Raw genomic sequence first — 15,364 nt, forward strand, 5'->3', positions numbered from 1 at the left:
AGTGAATTGGTGGGTTTTTGTTAAATGTGAGCCAAAATCATCACATTTAAAAGAACCAAAGACTTAAACTACTTCAGTCTGTGTGCATTGAATTAATTTAATACACGAGTTTCACAATTTGAGTTGAATTACTGAAATAAATGAACTTTTCCATGACATTCTAATTTATTGAGATGCACCTGTATATATATATATGTCCAATATATATCCATCTATATACAGTATATATATATGTGCAGTATACTACTGCGGCTTGTTTCCATTGTGTTTTGCTAATTTCATTGTGTTGCGGCTTTTTTTTTTTATTTTGTGCTAATTTCATTGTGTTGCACTTGTTTCTGTTGTGTTGTGTAATTTCATTGTGTTGCGGCTTGTTTCTGTTGTGTTGTGCTAATTTCATTGTGCTGCAGCTTGTTTCCATTGTGCTGTGGTTTGTTTCTGTTTTTTTGTACTAATTTCATTGTGTTGCGGCTTGTTTCCATTGTGTTTTGCTAATTTAATTGTGTTGCGTCTTGTTTCCGTTGTGTTGCACTAATTTCATTGTGTTGCGGCTTGTTTCCATTGTGTTGTGCTAATTGCATTGTGTTGCGGCTTGTTTCCGTTATTTTGTGGAGATTTCATTGTGTTGTACACTACTGGGCCACTGTAGATATAAACTCACAATTGTGAGATCAAATTACACTTTATTAAAAAAAAATGATAATAATTTATTCCATGGGGGGGGGGAGTTTTGTGAAAGAATTGCGAGACAAACTTAGAATTAAGGGAAAAAATGGCAGTGTTTACTATTGTCATTTTGCATTATTGACACTTTTTTCCTAATTAATGCTGTTCAGTTGCTTTGTCACAATCTGTATTGTTAAAAGCGCTATATAAATAAAGGTGACTTGACTTGTGCTAATTTCATTGTGTTGCGTCTTGTTTCCGTTATTTTGTGGAGATTTCATTGTGTTGTACACTACTGGGCCACTGTAGATATAAACTCACAATTGTGAGATAAAATTACACTTTATTAAAAAAAAATGATAATAATTTATTCCATGGGGGGGGGGAGTTTTGTGAAAGAATTGCGAGACAAACTTAGAATTAAGGGAAAAAATGGCAAAACTGAGATATAAACTGATTTTATATATCGCAATTCTATATTCAGTTTTTTTAGGAATTAGGAGAAACAACAGTAAAATTAATTTATTAAAAATAATGTTAATTCTGGTAATTATATTATTATCTTAATTATATTAAGTATAATAATTCTTATTATATAAATTATATAATGGAATTTGAAGTTGAGAACCACCGTTAATTATATATATATATATATATATATGTGCAGTATACTATACGAGTCGATGAGCGGATGTGATTGCGATTAGTTTAATATTGAATGAGTAAATTGTTGTACTTGGTTCTGTGTATAATGCTGAGTCGTTCGCTAGGCTGGATCAGCTGGCCGTTCTTGTACCAGCGGCCCGGGACGTTTCCAGGGTAAATCTCACAGTTCAATTTAAGAGGTTGACCCAACAACACTGTCACACTCTGTAGATCCATTAAAATCTTCAGAGGCTTCACTGAATCATCCAGTGGCAGGTAACAGGAAACAAAAGAAAAAGACACAAATTAATAAACAGGAGAGAAAGGGTGAAATAAAGACGCTTTTGTTTTTAATTCAAATAGCTTTAGAAAGTTCCTTAAGGCAAATGGGTTACACTTTACTTGAAGGGGTGTGCATAAGACTGACATGACACCTTCATAATCATGACATGACACCTACATAATCATGACATGACACATGTCATGAATATGAAGGTTTTTTATGCATATTTATGACAACTGTCATTAAGTGTCATTCGCTCAGTTATGTAATTTATTATGCAAAGATGACATTGTTTGAGATGTCTTTGTTATGGGCTATGGTTAGGGATAAGGGTAGGGGTAGGGTTAGGTCAAATAATGTCATATTTGCATTAAAAATGACATAACTGAGCGAATGACACTTAATGACAGTTGTCATAAACATGCATAAAACCTCCTTTATATTCATGACATGTGTCATGTCATGATTATGAAGGTGTCATGTCAGTCTTATGCACACCCCTTCAAGTAAAGTGTTACCGGCAAATGTTACCCTCAAATAGCAATATTATCATACGATCAACTTGAACGTGAGCTTCAGTGGTGCCCCCGGTGGCCATCAGGGAGTAGGTGCCAGTGTCGTCCTTTGTGGCATCGTCAATGATCAGCCAGTGTTTGGTCCCCTCGCTTTTCACACGGTACCGTGAGCGCACCCCTGTGGGGACCTCAACCCCATTCTTCATCCTGTACCAGACAGTCAGCAAAGAGGTGATGTCATTTTGCTTTGCTTGTTTAACACAAAAATGGGATATTAAACACCTAAAATCCCCATTGCACATACCATTTAACTTTGGCTCCTTCCTCAGACACTTCACACTCCAGTTCAATTCTCTCGTTCACTGTGGTTTTTACAGGCTCCAGCTTTTTCACTATGTTCACAGGCAGTTCTACATAGGAGGACCAAAGGAGTACATCATCAAATCCTTGGCAGGCAGTGTTCAGGAAAGTTGTTATAAAACAATCAGCATTTATCAGTTCTGTCACTTTTTGAGCATGAAATCGTATGCTGGTAGGGTGGACGCACCTTTCACAAACAGTTCAGTGGTGCACTTCTCTTCTCCTGCAGTGACTGAGTAGGCAGCATCATCGTTTATCTGACAGTTGTTAATAACCATTATCCGTTGAGTGCCTTTGTGCTCAAAGATAAACCTGCACAATCAATTCATTAGTTACTGGAAGTTAAAGGAACACTCCACTATTTTTGAAAATAGGCTCATTTTCCAACTCCACTAGAGTTAAACAGTTGAGTTTTACCGTTTTCGAATCCATTCAGCCGATCTCTGGGTCTGGCAGTAGCACTTTTAGCTTAGCTTAGCATAGATCATTGAATCATTGAAACCCATGGTACGGCAGCAAAGTTCCTTGATTATTACACTGGAATGAAAGTATAGTTCCTAGCCATATCGGCCTACAAAATCGCAACTTTTCATTTTCCATCAGTCTTAGTACACGATGTAACTACAGAATAGTCAAGTTTTAAATAGGAAAAATATCGAAACTCTTTGGTCATTTTTGAGCGAGATGATAACGGTCTAATCAGATTCAATGATCTATGCTAAGCTACAGCTAAAAGTGCTACCGCCAGACCCGGAGATTGGCTGAATAAATTCGAAAACGGTAAAACTCAACTGTTTAACTCTAGGGGAGTTGGAAAATGAGCCTATTTTCAAAAATAGTGGAGTGTTCCTTTAAGAGGCTGTTTTTACTTCACATCCCTAACCCTAACATTATTAGATTAATTAATTAATTCATTCATTCATTCAGCCATTCATCCATCCATCCATCCATCCAGTTTTTATTTAACCTTTTTATATTTTCATTCATTCATTCACTTATTCACAGTCTTAATAATTCATTAATTCATTCTGTTTTGGATGTTCATTCATTCAATCTTTTATTTTTTCTTCCAATAAGTCTTTCTTTCTTTCTTTCTCTATTGATTATATATTTTATTCATTCATTCATTTATTAGTTTATTGTCTTCATTTTTGATCGCTTTATTTCATTACTCATTCATCCATTCGTTCATTATTTCATTAATTCAGTGAGTCAGTCAGTCTTTTGTTTATTGATTTCATTCATTCATTCATTCTTACATTCTTTACGTTATTGATTGCTTTAATTCACTTATTCTGTATATTACTTATTCTTTCGTTCAGTCTTATTCATTTCTTTCTTTCTTTTATTTATTCTGTTGAATTCCACAATTAAACATGTAAGTTAGGAAAGAGAAAATGGAAATAATGTATATTGTACAGAAGTTAATTCCAGTCCTTTAATTTGATTGATCTGATTGTATTTTGCTCATAAATACACAAAACTTGACCCTGCTTTGGCTTGTTTTGGAGCTTTCTTCATTGGCAGAAAAAATATAGACAAAATAACTGGCCATATTGTGTCTAAGTTGTGAGTGTGTGCTGATATTCAGTAAAATAACATTCTTGCTTGTGTGATTGCTGGATTACTTATAGTTTGTTATTCCATTCAACATATGCAATATATCATACTGTACATACAACATGGCACTGAAAGCATCTGAACAGACCCATACAGCAGTTCAGATATACAAGACAGTCCTGTGGACTGGCTGACTTACTTCCTATTACTTTGTGGTGAACAGAGGAGCCAGAACAGCCGGAGCACAGGATGGAGAAGGTGGAAGTGGAGGTTATGGCAGACAGGTGGAATCACCATTGCATAACAGACAGAAAGGACAGATAGACATCATGCCTAGATCAAACAGGGCTGGAATAGCTATTAGTGTTACAGTTACTGTTGAGAGAGAGAGAGAGAGAGAAAGAGTAAAGTTGGAAGAAGAAAAAGAGAGAGTCCTCCAAAAAGCAGGGAACACTGGGATAGACATCACTGAAGATAAGCAACCAGAAAACTGCACCGACCACCCAAATGGCTTTAATTTAGTTGCTCTGAACAACCATGAGAAGTGGGTTAAAATATGCTTTTCCTTAATTTTCAAATAACTTAATAACAAATCATTGTCTTTTACAATTATTTAAAAATTAAGCAACATAAATACTGTTATAGAAACTATACACTTGTGTTTATTTACTCCTTAGCATTAAAGATTGTCTTAAAAATAAGATAAAAAGTGTGTTTTTAATTTTTTGTAGCACTTTAATAGACATTATTACAAAATATTTTGTTTTTAAATGTTATTTATTACAAAGCTACAAATTATTACAAAACAATATTTTTGTGTAAAGTTTATTTTGTCTTATATTTATTATGCCAAACAGCGGAGCAGTGACTATTTGTGCAATATTACCATAACATATTTCTCCAGAGCATTAGAGGTAAATATACATTTAATGTACAAATTTCAGGCAGCTTTTGCAACTCTATTAAAGTCCTGTGAGGGTGTTGGGGCCTTTTTCCTGTACAGTTTCTTGTTGTTAATTACTCACTGTATACTACATTTAAAACGTCAAATGTAGCTCAAGAGCTTCACATTGGCCTTCAATCACATAACGTCCTTTAAACATTTCTGGAAGTTATCACATGGCACAGATTAATGTTTAAAGAACGTTACGCGTTTGCCGGGTATGAAATGCTGATGGTTCACTTGTGTGTGTAGCAAGTGTGTTTGATGCAAACAGAGTCATTTCTGTGTCCCCTGTGACCCGCAAGCCAAAGAACACAATAATTGAAGGGTTTAAGCAGGTTGGTGTATACAGAGGGTTTCACATGAGCGTGTTTCTGAATGTAGTTGTAAAAATTAGCATGTACGAATAGGAGGTGACATACTTTGGAGTAGAACGGATCTCTTGTCCATTCTTGTACCATTTTAACTCCACGGTCGGGTCAGCAAGGTCCACAACTAACCGGATCTTTCCACCTTTGTCCACCTGATATGCAGGTTCCAGTCTCTTGGCAAATGCTACAGTGGAGAGTTAAATGAATAGTTCACCCAAAAATGAAAAATGACTGATAATGTACCCTCAGGCCATCAAAGATGTAGATTACTTTTTTCTTCATTAGAGCAGATTAGAAGAAATTTTGCATTACATCACTTGATCACCAGTGGATCCTCTGCAGTGAATGGGTGCCGTCAGAATGAGAGCCCAAACAGCTGATTAAAAAGTAAATAAAACGACTCCAGTCCATCAATTAATGCCATTATTTTTCTTACAAGCACACAGTTTTTCACTTCACAAGATGTTAATTGATAGACTGGCATCTACATGATTATTGTGATGTTGTTATCAGTTGTTTGGACTCTCATTCTGACGGCACCCATTCACTGCAGAGGATCCATTTGTGAGCAAGTGATGTAATGCTAAATTTCTCCAAATCTGCTATGATAAAGAAAAAAAAACTCTACATCCTAGCATGGCCTGAGAGTGATTTTAAGCAAAATATTCAGTTATTCAACTGAAGAATTTTACATTTTACATGTGAACTGAATACTGCACATTTATCAAGCAAAATAAACATCTAATAGAGTTTAAATCAGCACCTTCACTTTTTTTCTCTTCCTTTTTAGTTTTCTTCAGTCTTTTCAGCAGGCCTCTGAGATCGGTGATGCCATACGTAAAAGCAATCTTCTCATATTCATCAGGTCGGGCATTTTTCAAAATATCCCACACATCCACCTCAGAAACTTCCTCTTGCTTGTGCTCCCTGACATCACAGAGCAGTAAGAGGTCAGAGGTCATGGCTAGGGCTCTTCAACATGTGTTGAGGAACTAGATCGCTATGTAGGAATGTTCATAGGCTTTAATATGAGAAGAGAATGATGAATGTTCCATTACTTCCTTCCTTATATCTAGTTCCTCAAGACATGTCACACAAAGAGATGGGCTGGATAACCTGCCTATGTCATGGTAACCTGTTACAGGGAGAGATGCCTCACTAGTTTTTAGCTACACAGGGGTTGACATGATCAAGGAAGGATGGTTCTGTGTTTATGACTGGGGACAAGAATTTTGTGAGGAGCTGCTGTACTACTTTTCAATTTCACTAGGATTGGAAAGGATAAGGTCAGTAAAAAGGGGAGAACTTTGTGTTATCACGTGGTTAACATGATCGTGCTCATGATGGATCAACAGACTAAAATCATTTACTAAAAGAGAAGTGTGACATTTGTTTGAGTGCATTATAATGTCATTTATGTTAGGAAGATTTATAATTAGGGCTGTCAATGTAAAATGAATTTAGTACAGGTCTCAAAATGTGTTTTAAAGGTTTAAGTGTTTAACTAACTTAATTAGATAGATAGACAGACAGACAGATATATAGATAGATAGACAGACAAATAGATAGATAGACAGACAGACAGACAGACAGATATATAGATAGGCAGACAGATAGATAGTTCCCTTTCAGTTAAAAGAGCTTTTTCCCCTAAAAGAGCAAATTCGGGTGCGTCTTTTTGAAGACGACGTTGCGTGGCAAACTTGACGTTACGTCTTTGTAAAGACGATGTGGGTTTTGCTATAGAAAACGTATCACCCGGGCGTTTTTGGCTGCTCCCATTGCGGGGGTATAACCATCTCGGAGCTGCGGACCGGACTCCGTTACCTGCAAAGTGGCGGAGTGCCCGTGCCACTGCCTAGATCTGGGGTTCTCTCTGGTGGCAGCCGGGGGACCGACTGAAAGGGAACGTCTCGGTTACGTATGGTAACCCTCGTTCTCTGAAGGAGGGAATGGAGACGTCACGTCCCGTCGCCACAGCTCCTGTACCACCGCTGAGCGGCCGGGTGACCGGCTCGGCTCCTCAGCGAAAACCTGAATATGCGCTGCATCTACTGCCTACTTATACTCATGCTGTGATCAGCAGCAGCAGGATGCAATAATCGCATGCCAATGTGCATTGGCTCGTTTAGTTTACACTCAAAGTAGATTGGTCCCTCTAAGCGAGATCCCAATTTCGTCGGTCATCCGACGTGACGTCTCCGTTCCCTCCTTCAGGGAACGAGGGTTACCATACGTAACCGAGACGATAGATAGATAGATAGATAGATAGATTTGATCAACAGCCTTAATTACAATTCTTCATTCATTAATAGTATTCTATTGACTCTGTCCTATAGCTTAAACTGTACCCATCTCTTTGCAGGAGTTCTATCTAAACACATCTGGCAATGTAGTTGTTTTCTTTTATATTAGGGTTAGAAGTCAATGTTTATTATTAGGAGTGAATATTGTTGTTATACATGATCACAGTCGTTAATGATCAGGGTGTGAGACAGTTAAATTAGTCATCATCAGTTTTTGTCATTCAGTCCTCTTCTTACCCTGAATGTCTGGAGGTAACATTATTATTTTCATGTTTTAATGTGTGTTTAAAAGTCTGTAGTTGTTCAGGCAAGTATTAAGAACACTGAAAGTTTGCAGTTGCAGTTGTGTGCCTTGTTTCTTGAGTATAAATCAAAATTCCATTAACAAAAGTAGTGATAACACTATTTCACAGCTTCATGTAGAAGTGCTCCATCAACAACTCGTAAATGAGTGGAAAACATTCCCTTTCCATCAGGTTCTGACCTTGAAAGGGTTGTTTCCACCATTTCAGAACGTTGCTGAATCTTTTATGAACGCTGTCTTTAAATAAAGTGTTACCGGACTACAGTAGGCCAACACTCTTGCTTATACAGTTCCTGTTCAGGTCATGCTTGGGAAGCTAAGGGATTATATTACTTACCAGTGATAATGTCTAATTGATTAATTACCTACGATACTAACCTGCCTTGTCTGAAAGTGTAGGGAAGAAGAAAAGAGACAAGCCAAGATAATTTTCTAACTTTTCTTTTTTTCCATTATGCAGGAGTTTAACTTCTGATATTAGCTAACAACAAAGCAAAACCTCATGAAAAAAAGATGCTTCTAGAGGCAAAACCCCCAAAATAAGATTGTGTATATGAAGATACTGTGTGTGAATCCAGCATTTCATTTATGTTGGCAACACAATACACTTGTTTGCATTTATGCAGTCTTATTTATATGCCAAAATACAAAATTTATGTGCCAAAATTATTATTAATAATAATGGCACACAAATATTGTTTTAAACATTTTAATGGAAGAGTAGTTGCATTGTTGCAATAAATAACATGAAGAAAGCATTTCTTTTAAGAGTGTAAAAAGATACTGTTGGATTTTAACAACAGTGTAAAATCAAGTATGAAGAAAAAGACACCCATGTCAGGGCTTAAGATAAAAAAAGGACAGAAAATAAGAAAGAATTGGTCCCATTGGGGGACCAGACTAGAGTTCTCACCTATGTTTGAGAAGCCCACTAAAGTCAAGCTCGCCTGCATCGTCTTGGCCTTCACTGCTGTTGTTCACAAGAGATTAATGGAAATTGAATCAGAAAAGTCACAAACATCAGAATCAAACAATGCTAAAAGAACAACGCAAAAGCCTGCAATCTCTGCATCCGAACGAATGTAGGATTGAGGTGTACACAAGAACCTTTCGCTTCGCGACCGTTGGGCGAACTGATTTGTGCACAAGCTCCTAGTGGTCTCATGACTGACTCTCCCAGTGGTACTTTGGGAGAATTGTATGAGCTTGGATAGTTTGCATTGCTTTCTGACACATTGTTGGGGTGGAAGTTCCCAGTGCAAGCGTTGGCCTTTGAACAGTTCAACACATTGGTTTGGTTGGTTGGTTTGGTCGACGGGTGGATTTGGTGGTAAATATTTTTGACAAAATGGTTAACTGAGAACTTTCTGGTAACCCAGTCCTTCAACAAACCATGTTTATGTACATAAAGATTCTTTAAGCTGCAGATGCTTCCCAGTCTTGCTAGCCAGATCCATCCACTTGCCCTTGAACCACTTAATGGTTGGTTTACGAAGCAAGTCTTTGGCCTCCACCTTAGCAACGAAGTTGATGTCTCCACCTTTCAAACAATATAATAGATGGTTTTATTGAATAAATGCTGCAAGATCTAAAAAGATGTGCACAAGAGCCTGAGATACTGACCTACATTGATGGAACCACTCTGAGGCTTTTCAATCAATAGAGTCGAGAGCGGCGGAGTCTCAATCTGTTTGTCGATCTCCTCGGGAGGCTGGCCGTCCCCCAGAGACCACACTAACCAATTAGGAGAAAGAACACACTTACCGCACTCGTACATTTTTGGTTACTTTTTATAATAACGTTCATTTTTATTAGCATATTATGATACTTAATAGGTAATTACAGTAGTTAGTGCACATTCAAATGTTAATATCTCTATATTTCTATATAAATATATTAATATGCATCAAATTTCTTAATGAAAGTTATTATAAAACATTTGAAATCCATATATCTTCCAATCATCCACACACACACACACACACACACACAAGTACTCAACAAACACACAGTGACACATCGTCATCACACATTGCTGCCACAAAGCAACATGGAAAGCATAAAGACACTGAACAATGACCTTTAAGAGGGAAAAGAGAGAATCGGTTAACATATGTAAATATACATTGTGTAGCAAAATCATTTCGAAAAAATATTCAGATTGCTCAGTGAGATTTCACAGATGTTTTTAGTCAGTGATCAATGATGAGATTAAATCTTTACCAAATAATATTCTGACCCATGCCATTCATTTTCCTATGGAGTGTGAAAAGGCAGATGATCTCCAAAACCCCTCAAGTTTTTTTCAAGACGGGGTTTGGGATTATTTCACCGCTCTGGCCAAATGTACCCATGTGCCGGTTTCATTTGGCTGTCCATTGTGGGAAAAATTAGGCACTAAAAAGCGTCTTATCGCTTAACATATTCCTATTGCATCCTGTGTTTCTGGCTTCTAGGGATCAGTTAATGCTTCTACAGTAGTTATAGAATTACCTGAGTCTTTTCTCCCCCTGGTTGACTCAGGGTTGCTATCATCTAAACAGAGACAGAGAGAAATTTACAGCATATTATAATAAATATTACTGTAAAGTCCATTGCGGCCAACAAACACACTGTAACACACAATGGCACACAATTCCACATATAAAACATGAACACAAAGCAGGAACAGATTGTTAATGGCACTCTATTTAGGGAAATATGACACAATGGTTGTGTCGTTCCATAAATTTTCAGTTGTCTTTTCTTTTAACCTAGTTTTTTATTAAAGGCTGTCTTTCTTTAAAATGATTAAAATATGATAAATAAATGTTGTAGTACTCTAACAACTATTTTAATGTTTTCGCAATGCTTATGTCATAAAAATGTGTTTTATGGTGAAATAAAAGCTGGAATTATCAGGACTTTATGTGTTGGAGAGTGTTACACTGGAAGTAAATGTAAATTCAAAGGGCAAGGCTCTACTGTAAATAACTGTATTAATCTTCAACCTGTTTGCTCAAATTAATATTCACATAAAAATATCTCAAAATAAACATATCTCTGGGTAGAAAGTAATCGGGGGCATTAATTAGTGAAAGTCTCTTACTAGGAAGGTCAATAGAAAGTTTCTTTGGAATGCTGACATCCTCTGTGAAAGAAAACAAAATATTATTTATTATGAGTATCTGTTTTAGCCAAGTGAAGGGGTGTTTATTGACCTAAAACAAGTTAATTATGAAAAGTTCAATTTATTTGCTGCATATTTTGACAGAGCTTTTTTAAGTAATTAATTAATTCCCTTTCGTCCTTAATTTTGCATGTTTTTTTACTTTAAATTTACAATACAAAACATGTATTATATGCAAAAACATGAATTATGCATTTCTGTACAAGCATTATGTGTATACTGTATACACATCAGATGTCTTCTGCATCCCTTCCTTTATATGAACATATGTTATATAAAGGGTCTAAATGCTTGTATGAATCAGGCAAAAATCACAAACGTGAAGTGCATGTGTTTTTGCTCATACGTTCCTTTGCGAGTTTCATCTAGAGCTGTAAATATTCATTTTTAGTCCAATCTTTAGCTGGTTTTATTCTTAAACTCTCCTAAAGTATTTGCATTTTGAATTTCAAAAGCTCACCTGGCATTTTTATAGCAACAACATTAGTAAAGACGTGTAAATAGTAATTTGATGAGGATGGGTCGTCATGGTTACCAACCTGCTGGAGGTGGAGGTGATGGAGTGCTGGCGGTGACATCATCATCTTTATCTGAAATAAAGGTGTGATTGACACATACACCAACCTATCACTGAACTCCATTTCCAGCCGTAGACCAAACAGAGCGTGCATACATGAACTTTAAATTCAACATGAACCCACTTACAAGTAAAAGATGGAATGCTGGGAATGTTTGCCGGTGTCTTGGACAAGCATGACAGGAATGGTATGTGACTTTGTTGTGGCTGTGTATACGTGTGAGGATAAGAGTGTGTTTTGCAAGACAGAAGCGATATGTATACAACCACAAGCTTATCTGATGGCCCGCCGGGCCATGAAGCAACACACATGTGGATGGAAGGAAGTGTGAGGTTATATTTTGGCTTGCCGGTGAAACCCATGAGCATTTTGCAATACACAGAGAAAAGCTATGCTTTAATTATTGCAGAAGATTCTTCTTTTGCTACAGGAACAGATCCAGCAATGCGGCCTGAATGTTTGAATGCCACATTATTAAAGCTTCTGAGAAAACAAAGTGAGTATAAATGCTCAAAGCACATATACACACATCTCCACTCAAAACACACACTGACTGATATACTTCTCTGTCCTCTGTTGACATACAATACCTTTTATAGGGGTAGCTTTTGTATCAGCAGACTTCTTCATTGAAGGTGCTGATCAGTATAAATTAAAATGTTAGTGGACACAAATACAAACAGTCTACATATAAACTAGATTATAACATCTTAGTGGAGTTTTCTTACTTTTTTGGACTTGCTGTGGGATTTACTGTGCATCACACACATGCATGCTAGATATCTTACAGGCACTGTCAGTACAGAGCTTTAAAGACCACAGAAGTGGAATTAAATGTAACATTTGCATTACAAACGAGAATTTCCTTTGAAGGACTTTCCTGCAGGTTAAAGTGAAAGAAACCTTTGAGTCTTTGGATGGTAGTGAGAGATCTGGTAGAAACACCAGGGTCAAAACATGTGGTGCTGATGAAACATTAAAGATCTGTAGATCAGATCAGGGATATTAGACGGTTAGACAAGTTGAACATCCCTGATGGGTTCAACAAAACTAAATATGATGGAAAATACTGGTTATTAATGCTTCTGTTGATGTCAGGGATTATTAAAGTTTTGGCTCCATATGTACTTGACTCAAATCGTATGCAACTTGCAGTGTTGGGGAGAAAGTACAGAAACTAAACAACATAGTACATATATTTAGCAATTTAACAGTACTTCAGTTGTTTTTTCCAGCTAGAATTTATGTAGTGTAATGAGAGAAGAAAAGAAAAAATACTGTTGTATTGTTACTGTTGTTTGTGTGATTTTTATTGTAAATATGTTTTACACAAGAATGAAGACTTATGTAATAAGGTCATATGACATTCATCACATAAGGTCAAATGACCAGATGAATATCTCAATAACCTCCTTGTTTTTAGATGTAAAATACTGGCTGTATACTGGCAATATTTGTGTGTGTGCATGTGTGTGCCAATAGTGATCAGTAAGTCCACTGTAAAAAAAACAAAAACCTGAATGCTGAAATACTGCTTTCATTATTTAATTATTGTCATTTTTTAAAAATTGTTTTAGTTCATTTAAATATCATTTAATATATCTTCTAATGTTGTCACTTTTTATGTAGCTTGTAGCTTTGCAAACTAGTTTCAAAGAAGCTTCCCAACACTGGCAAGTTGTTATTAGGATTTTACTCTTTGCAATACTCACCGGGAACTTTTGGGGTGCCGGGCTCCTCTTCTTTTACCTCAGTCACCTCGACATGCTTCTTAGCCTGTGTTGGCGCAGGTTCATTGTGGCCGTTCTCTACAGGCTCTGTCACTAATGGCTGTGGGTCTGTGACCTCACCCTCTACTGGCTCTAGTTCAGTCACCACAATTACTACAGGCTGTGGCTGAGGGGTCTCAGCAGCAGGCATGGGCACGGCTGCCTCTGCTTCTGTGACAGTCACTATGGCCTCTGTGTCTTTGGTTGCCACTTTAGCCTCTGTACAGCAAACACAGCCAGGCTAGAGCAGCAAGACTTCAGGAAGCCACCTTCAACTCAAATGCTTACACATGCACACACTCACTCACATAGATGTAAAGTGACTAAATTGGTCAAATATGTGCATTACATATATTTACATGTTAAATATTTAATTAACATGTAAAACTAAATATGATGGAAAATACTGGCGTCACTGTACATCTATGAAACTGTAAATCCCAAAAGAGGCAAAGTACAACAGGCTCTGCAAGCATCTACTTGTGGAGTATTAAAAATAATTTACAATTCTATTAATTATTCTCATGTACAAAATGTCTAAAGATGTTTGAAGTATATTTTTAAATATAAAATCAAATAATATATAAATATTAATATAATATTATATATTTATTAATCAGCATATTTGAACTCAATAACTAGTAAATAATGAGAATGAATTATTCTCTGCATAAATTACATATGGTTTAAATATATATATGTTAATAATACAAGTGATAACATAATTAATATTAGTTTTAAAATATTTATATTTTCTGAATATCCATGTTTGTACACAACAACTACAGTCAATTATGAGAATGAATTATTCTCCTGCACAAAATGTGTATCTTTATTTATTAATAGTTTATTATAATTTATAGTTTATTAGACTTTATTTAAATATTTTATACACATTTTAATAATAAAAATATACAATATAATATATAAATACTGTACATTTAAATATTTTAAATATCCATACAGTATGTTTATACAGAACAACTACAGTCTCTTACACAAAGGTTTATAGATGTGCTAAGTTTAGTATATATTTATTTAAGATATACTTTATATTAAATATATACTTTAAAAGACAAATATATAATATTAGTTTAAATATTCTACATTTAAATTTTTAAATATCCATATATTTGTACATAACAACCACAGTCAGTGTGAATTTTGCATTTCTTCTGCAGTCAACTTGATTTTGAAAGCACAGTAAATGGTTGATGCCTGCACAGGTGTCTTTCTGTGAGTGTCCTTTGCTTCTTTTCATATACTATACCTTCACATCAAACTTCTCCATATACTGATCAACAAAATCCTGCCATCCATAGGTATTAGTACTGCGTGGTGTGGGTTAAGGTGTGGGCCATTCATTTGTGTATGTCAGTGTGAACCCATAAAAAAGGTGTGTGCTTGTGTGTGTATACTGTAGTTTGTACACTTGTAGTTCGTGTGCTGATTTACCTAAACTGTTGTGATCACAAAGTGATAATTTGGTGGAAATCACAGTGGAACAAACACAAACACTCTCACACACGTGAGGTAAGAGTGCCGTGGGTGAAACTGGGAAACCAAAGGGAGGGGAAACACATGGTTGAACACCTACCTTTCGGGGTCATCACAACTGAATTCTCAGATGGGGCATCACCAGAGTCTGGGGCAACATTCTCTGAGTATGTGACAGACATAGCGGGGGAATGCAAGTGCCTCTTTCAAAGCATGAAGCGTCAGCAACACATACAGATGCACATATATGCTGAAGGACAGGAGACGATACAATATACTCACTCACAGACACTTTTATACATTTATATATACAGATATAATATATATAAATGTTATTTCACACACACACACACACACACACAGAGGGCCTCGTTCATAAAACACAAGCAAAAGAAACT

General features: G+C 36.2%; 1 protein-coding gene across 1 annotated transcript in view; it reads right to left on the reverse strand.

Moving 5' to 3' along the window:
• LOC107590965 (myosin-binding protein C, slow-type-like) overlaps window positions 1-15,364 on the reverse strand; it is a 40,422-nt gene that overhangs the window by 16,717 nt on the left and 8,341 nt on the right. Inside the window, exons 3-20 of the mRNA XM_016279933.1 lie at window positions 15,067-15,129; window positions 13,413-13,688; window positions 12,291-12,338; window positions 11,662-11,712; window positions 11,042-11,083; window positions 10,447-10,488; window positions 9,577-9,687; window positions 9,359-9,493; window positions 9,126-9,138; window positions 8,867-8,923; window positions 8,332-8,340; window positions 6,107-6,270; window positions 5,395-5,527; window positions 4,229-4,237; window positions 2,657-2,781; window positions 2,414-2,519; window positions 2,150-2,316; window positions 1,403-1,568 (exon numbers count right to left, since the gene is read on the reverse strand). Of these exons, the coding sequence (XP_016135419.1) occupies window positions 1,403-1,568; window positions 2,150-2,316; window positions 2,414-2,519; window positions 2,657-2,781; window positions 4,229-4,237; window positions 5,395-5,527; window positions 6,107-6,270; window positions 8,332-8,340; window positions 8,867-8,923; window positions 9,126-9,138; window positions 9,359-9,493; window positions 9,577-9,687; window positions 10,447-10,488; window positions 11,042-11,083; window positions 11,662-11,712; window positions 12,291-12,338; window positions 13,413-13,688; window positions 15,067-15,129 (1,717 nt within the window). The remainder of the gene's footprint in view (window positions 1-1,402; window positions 1,569-2,149; window positions 2,317-2,413; window positions 2,520-2,656; window positions 2,782-4,228; window positions 4,238-5,394; window positions 5,528-6,106; window positions 6,271-8,331; window positions 8,341-8,866; window positions 8,924-9,125; window positions 9,139-9,358; window positions 9,494-9,576; window positions 9,688-10,446; window positions 10,489-11,041; window positions 11,084-11,661; window positions 11,713-12,290; window positions 12,339-13,412; window positions 13,689-15,066; window positions 15,130-15,364) is intronic.

This window comes from Sinocyclocheilus grahami, unplaced genomic scaffold, assembly GCF_001515645.1.
Source record: "Sinocyclocheilus grahami isolate Dianchi unplaced genomic scaffold, SAMN03320097.WGS_v1.1 scaffold8.1, whole genome shotgun sequence".
In the NCBI taxonomy this organism is placed as follows: domain Eukaryota; kingdom Metazoa; phylum Chordata; class Actinopteri; order Cypriniformes; family Cyprinidae; genus Sinocyclocheilus; species Sinocyclocheilus grahami.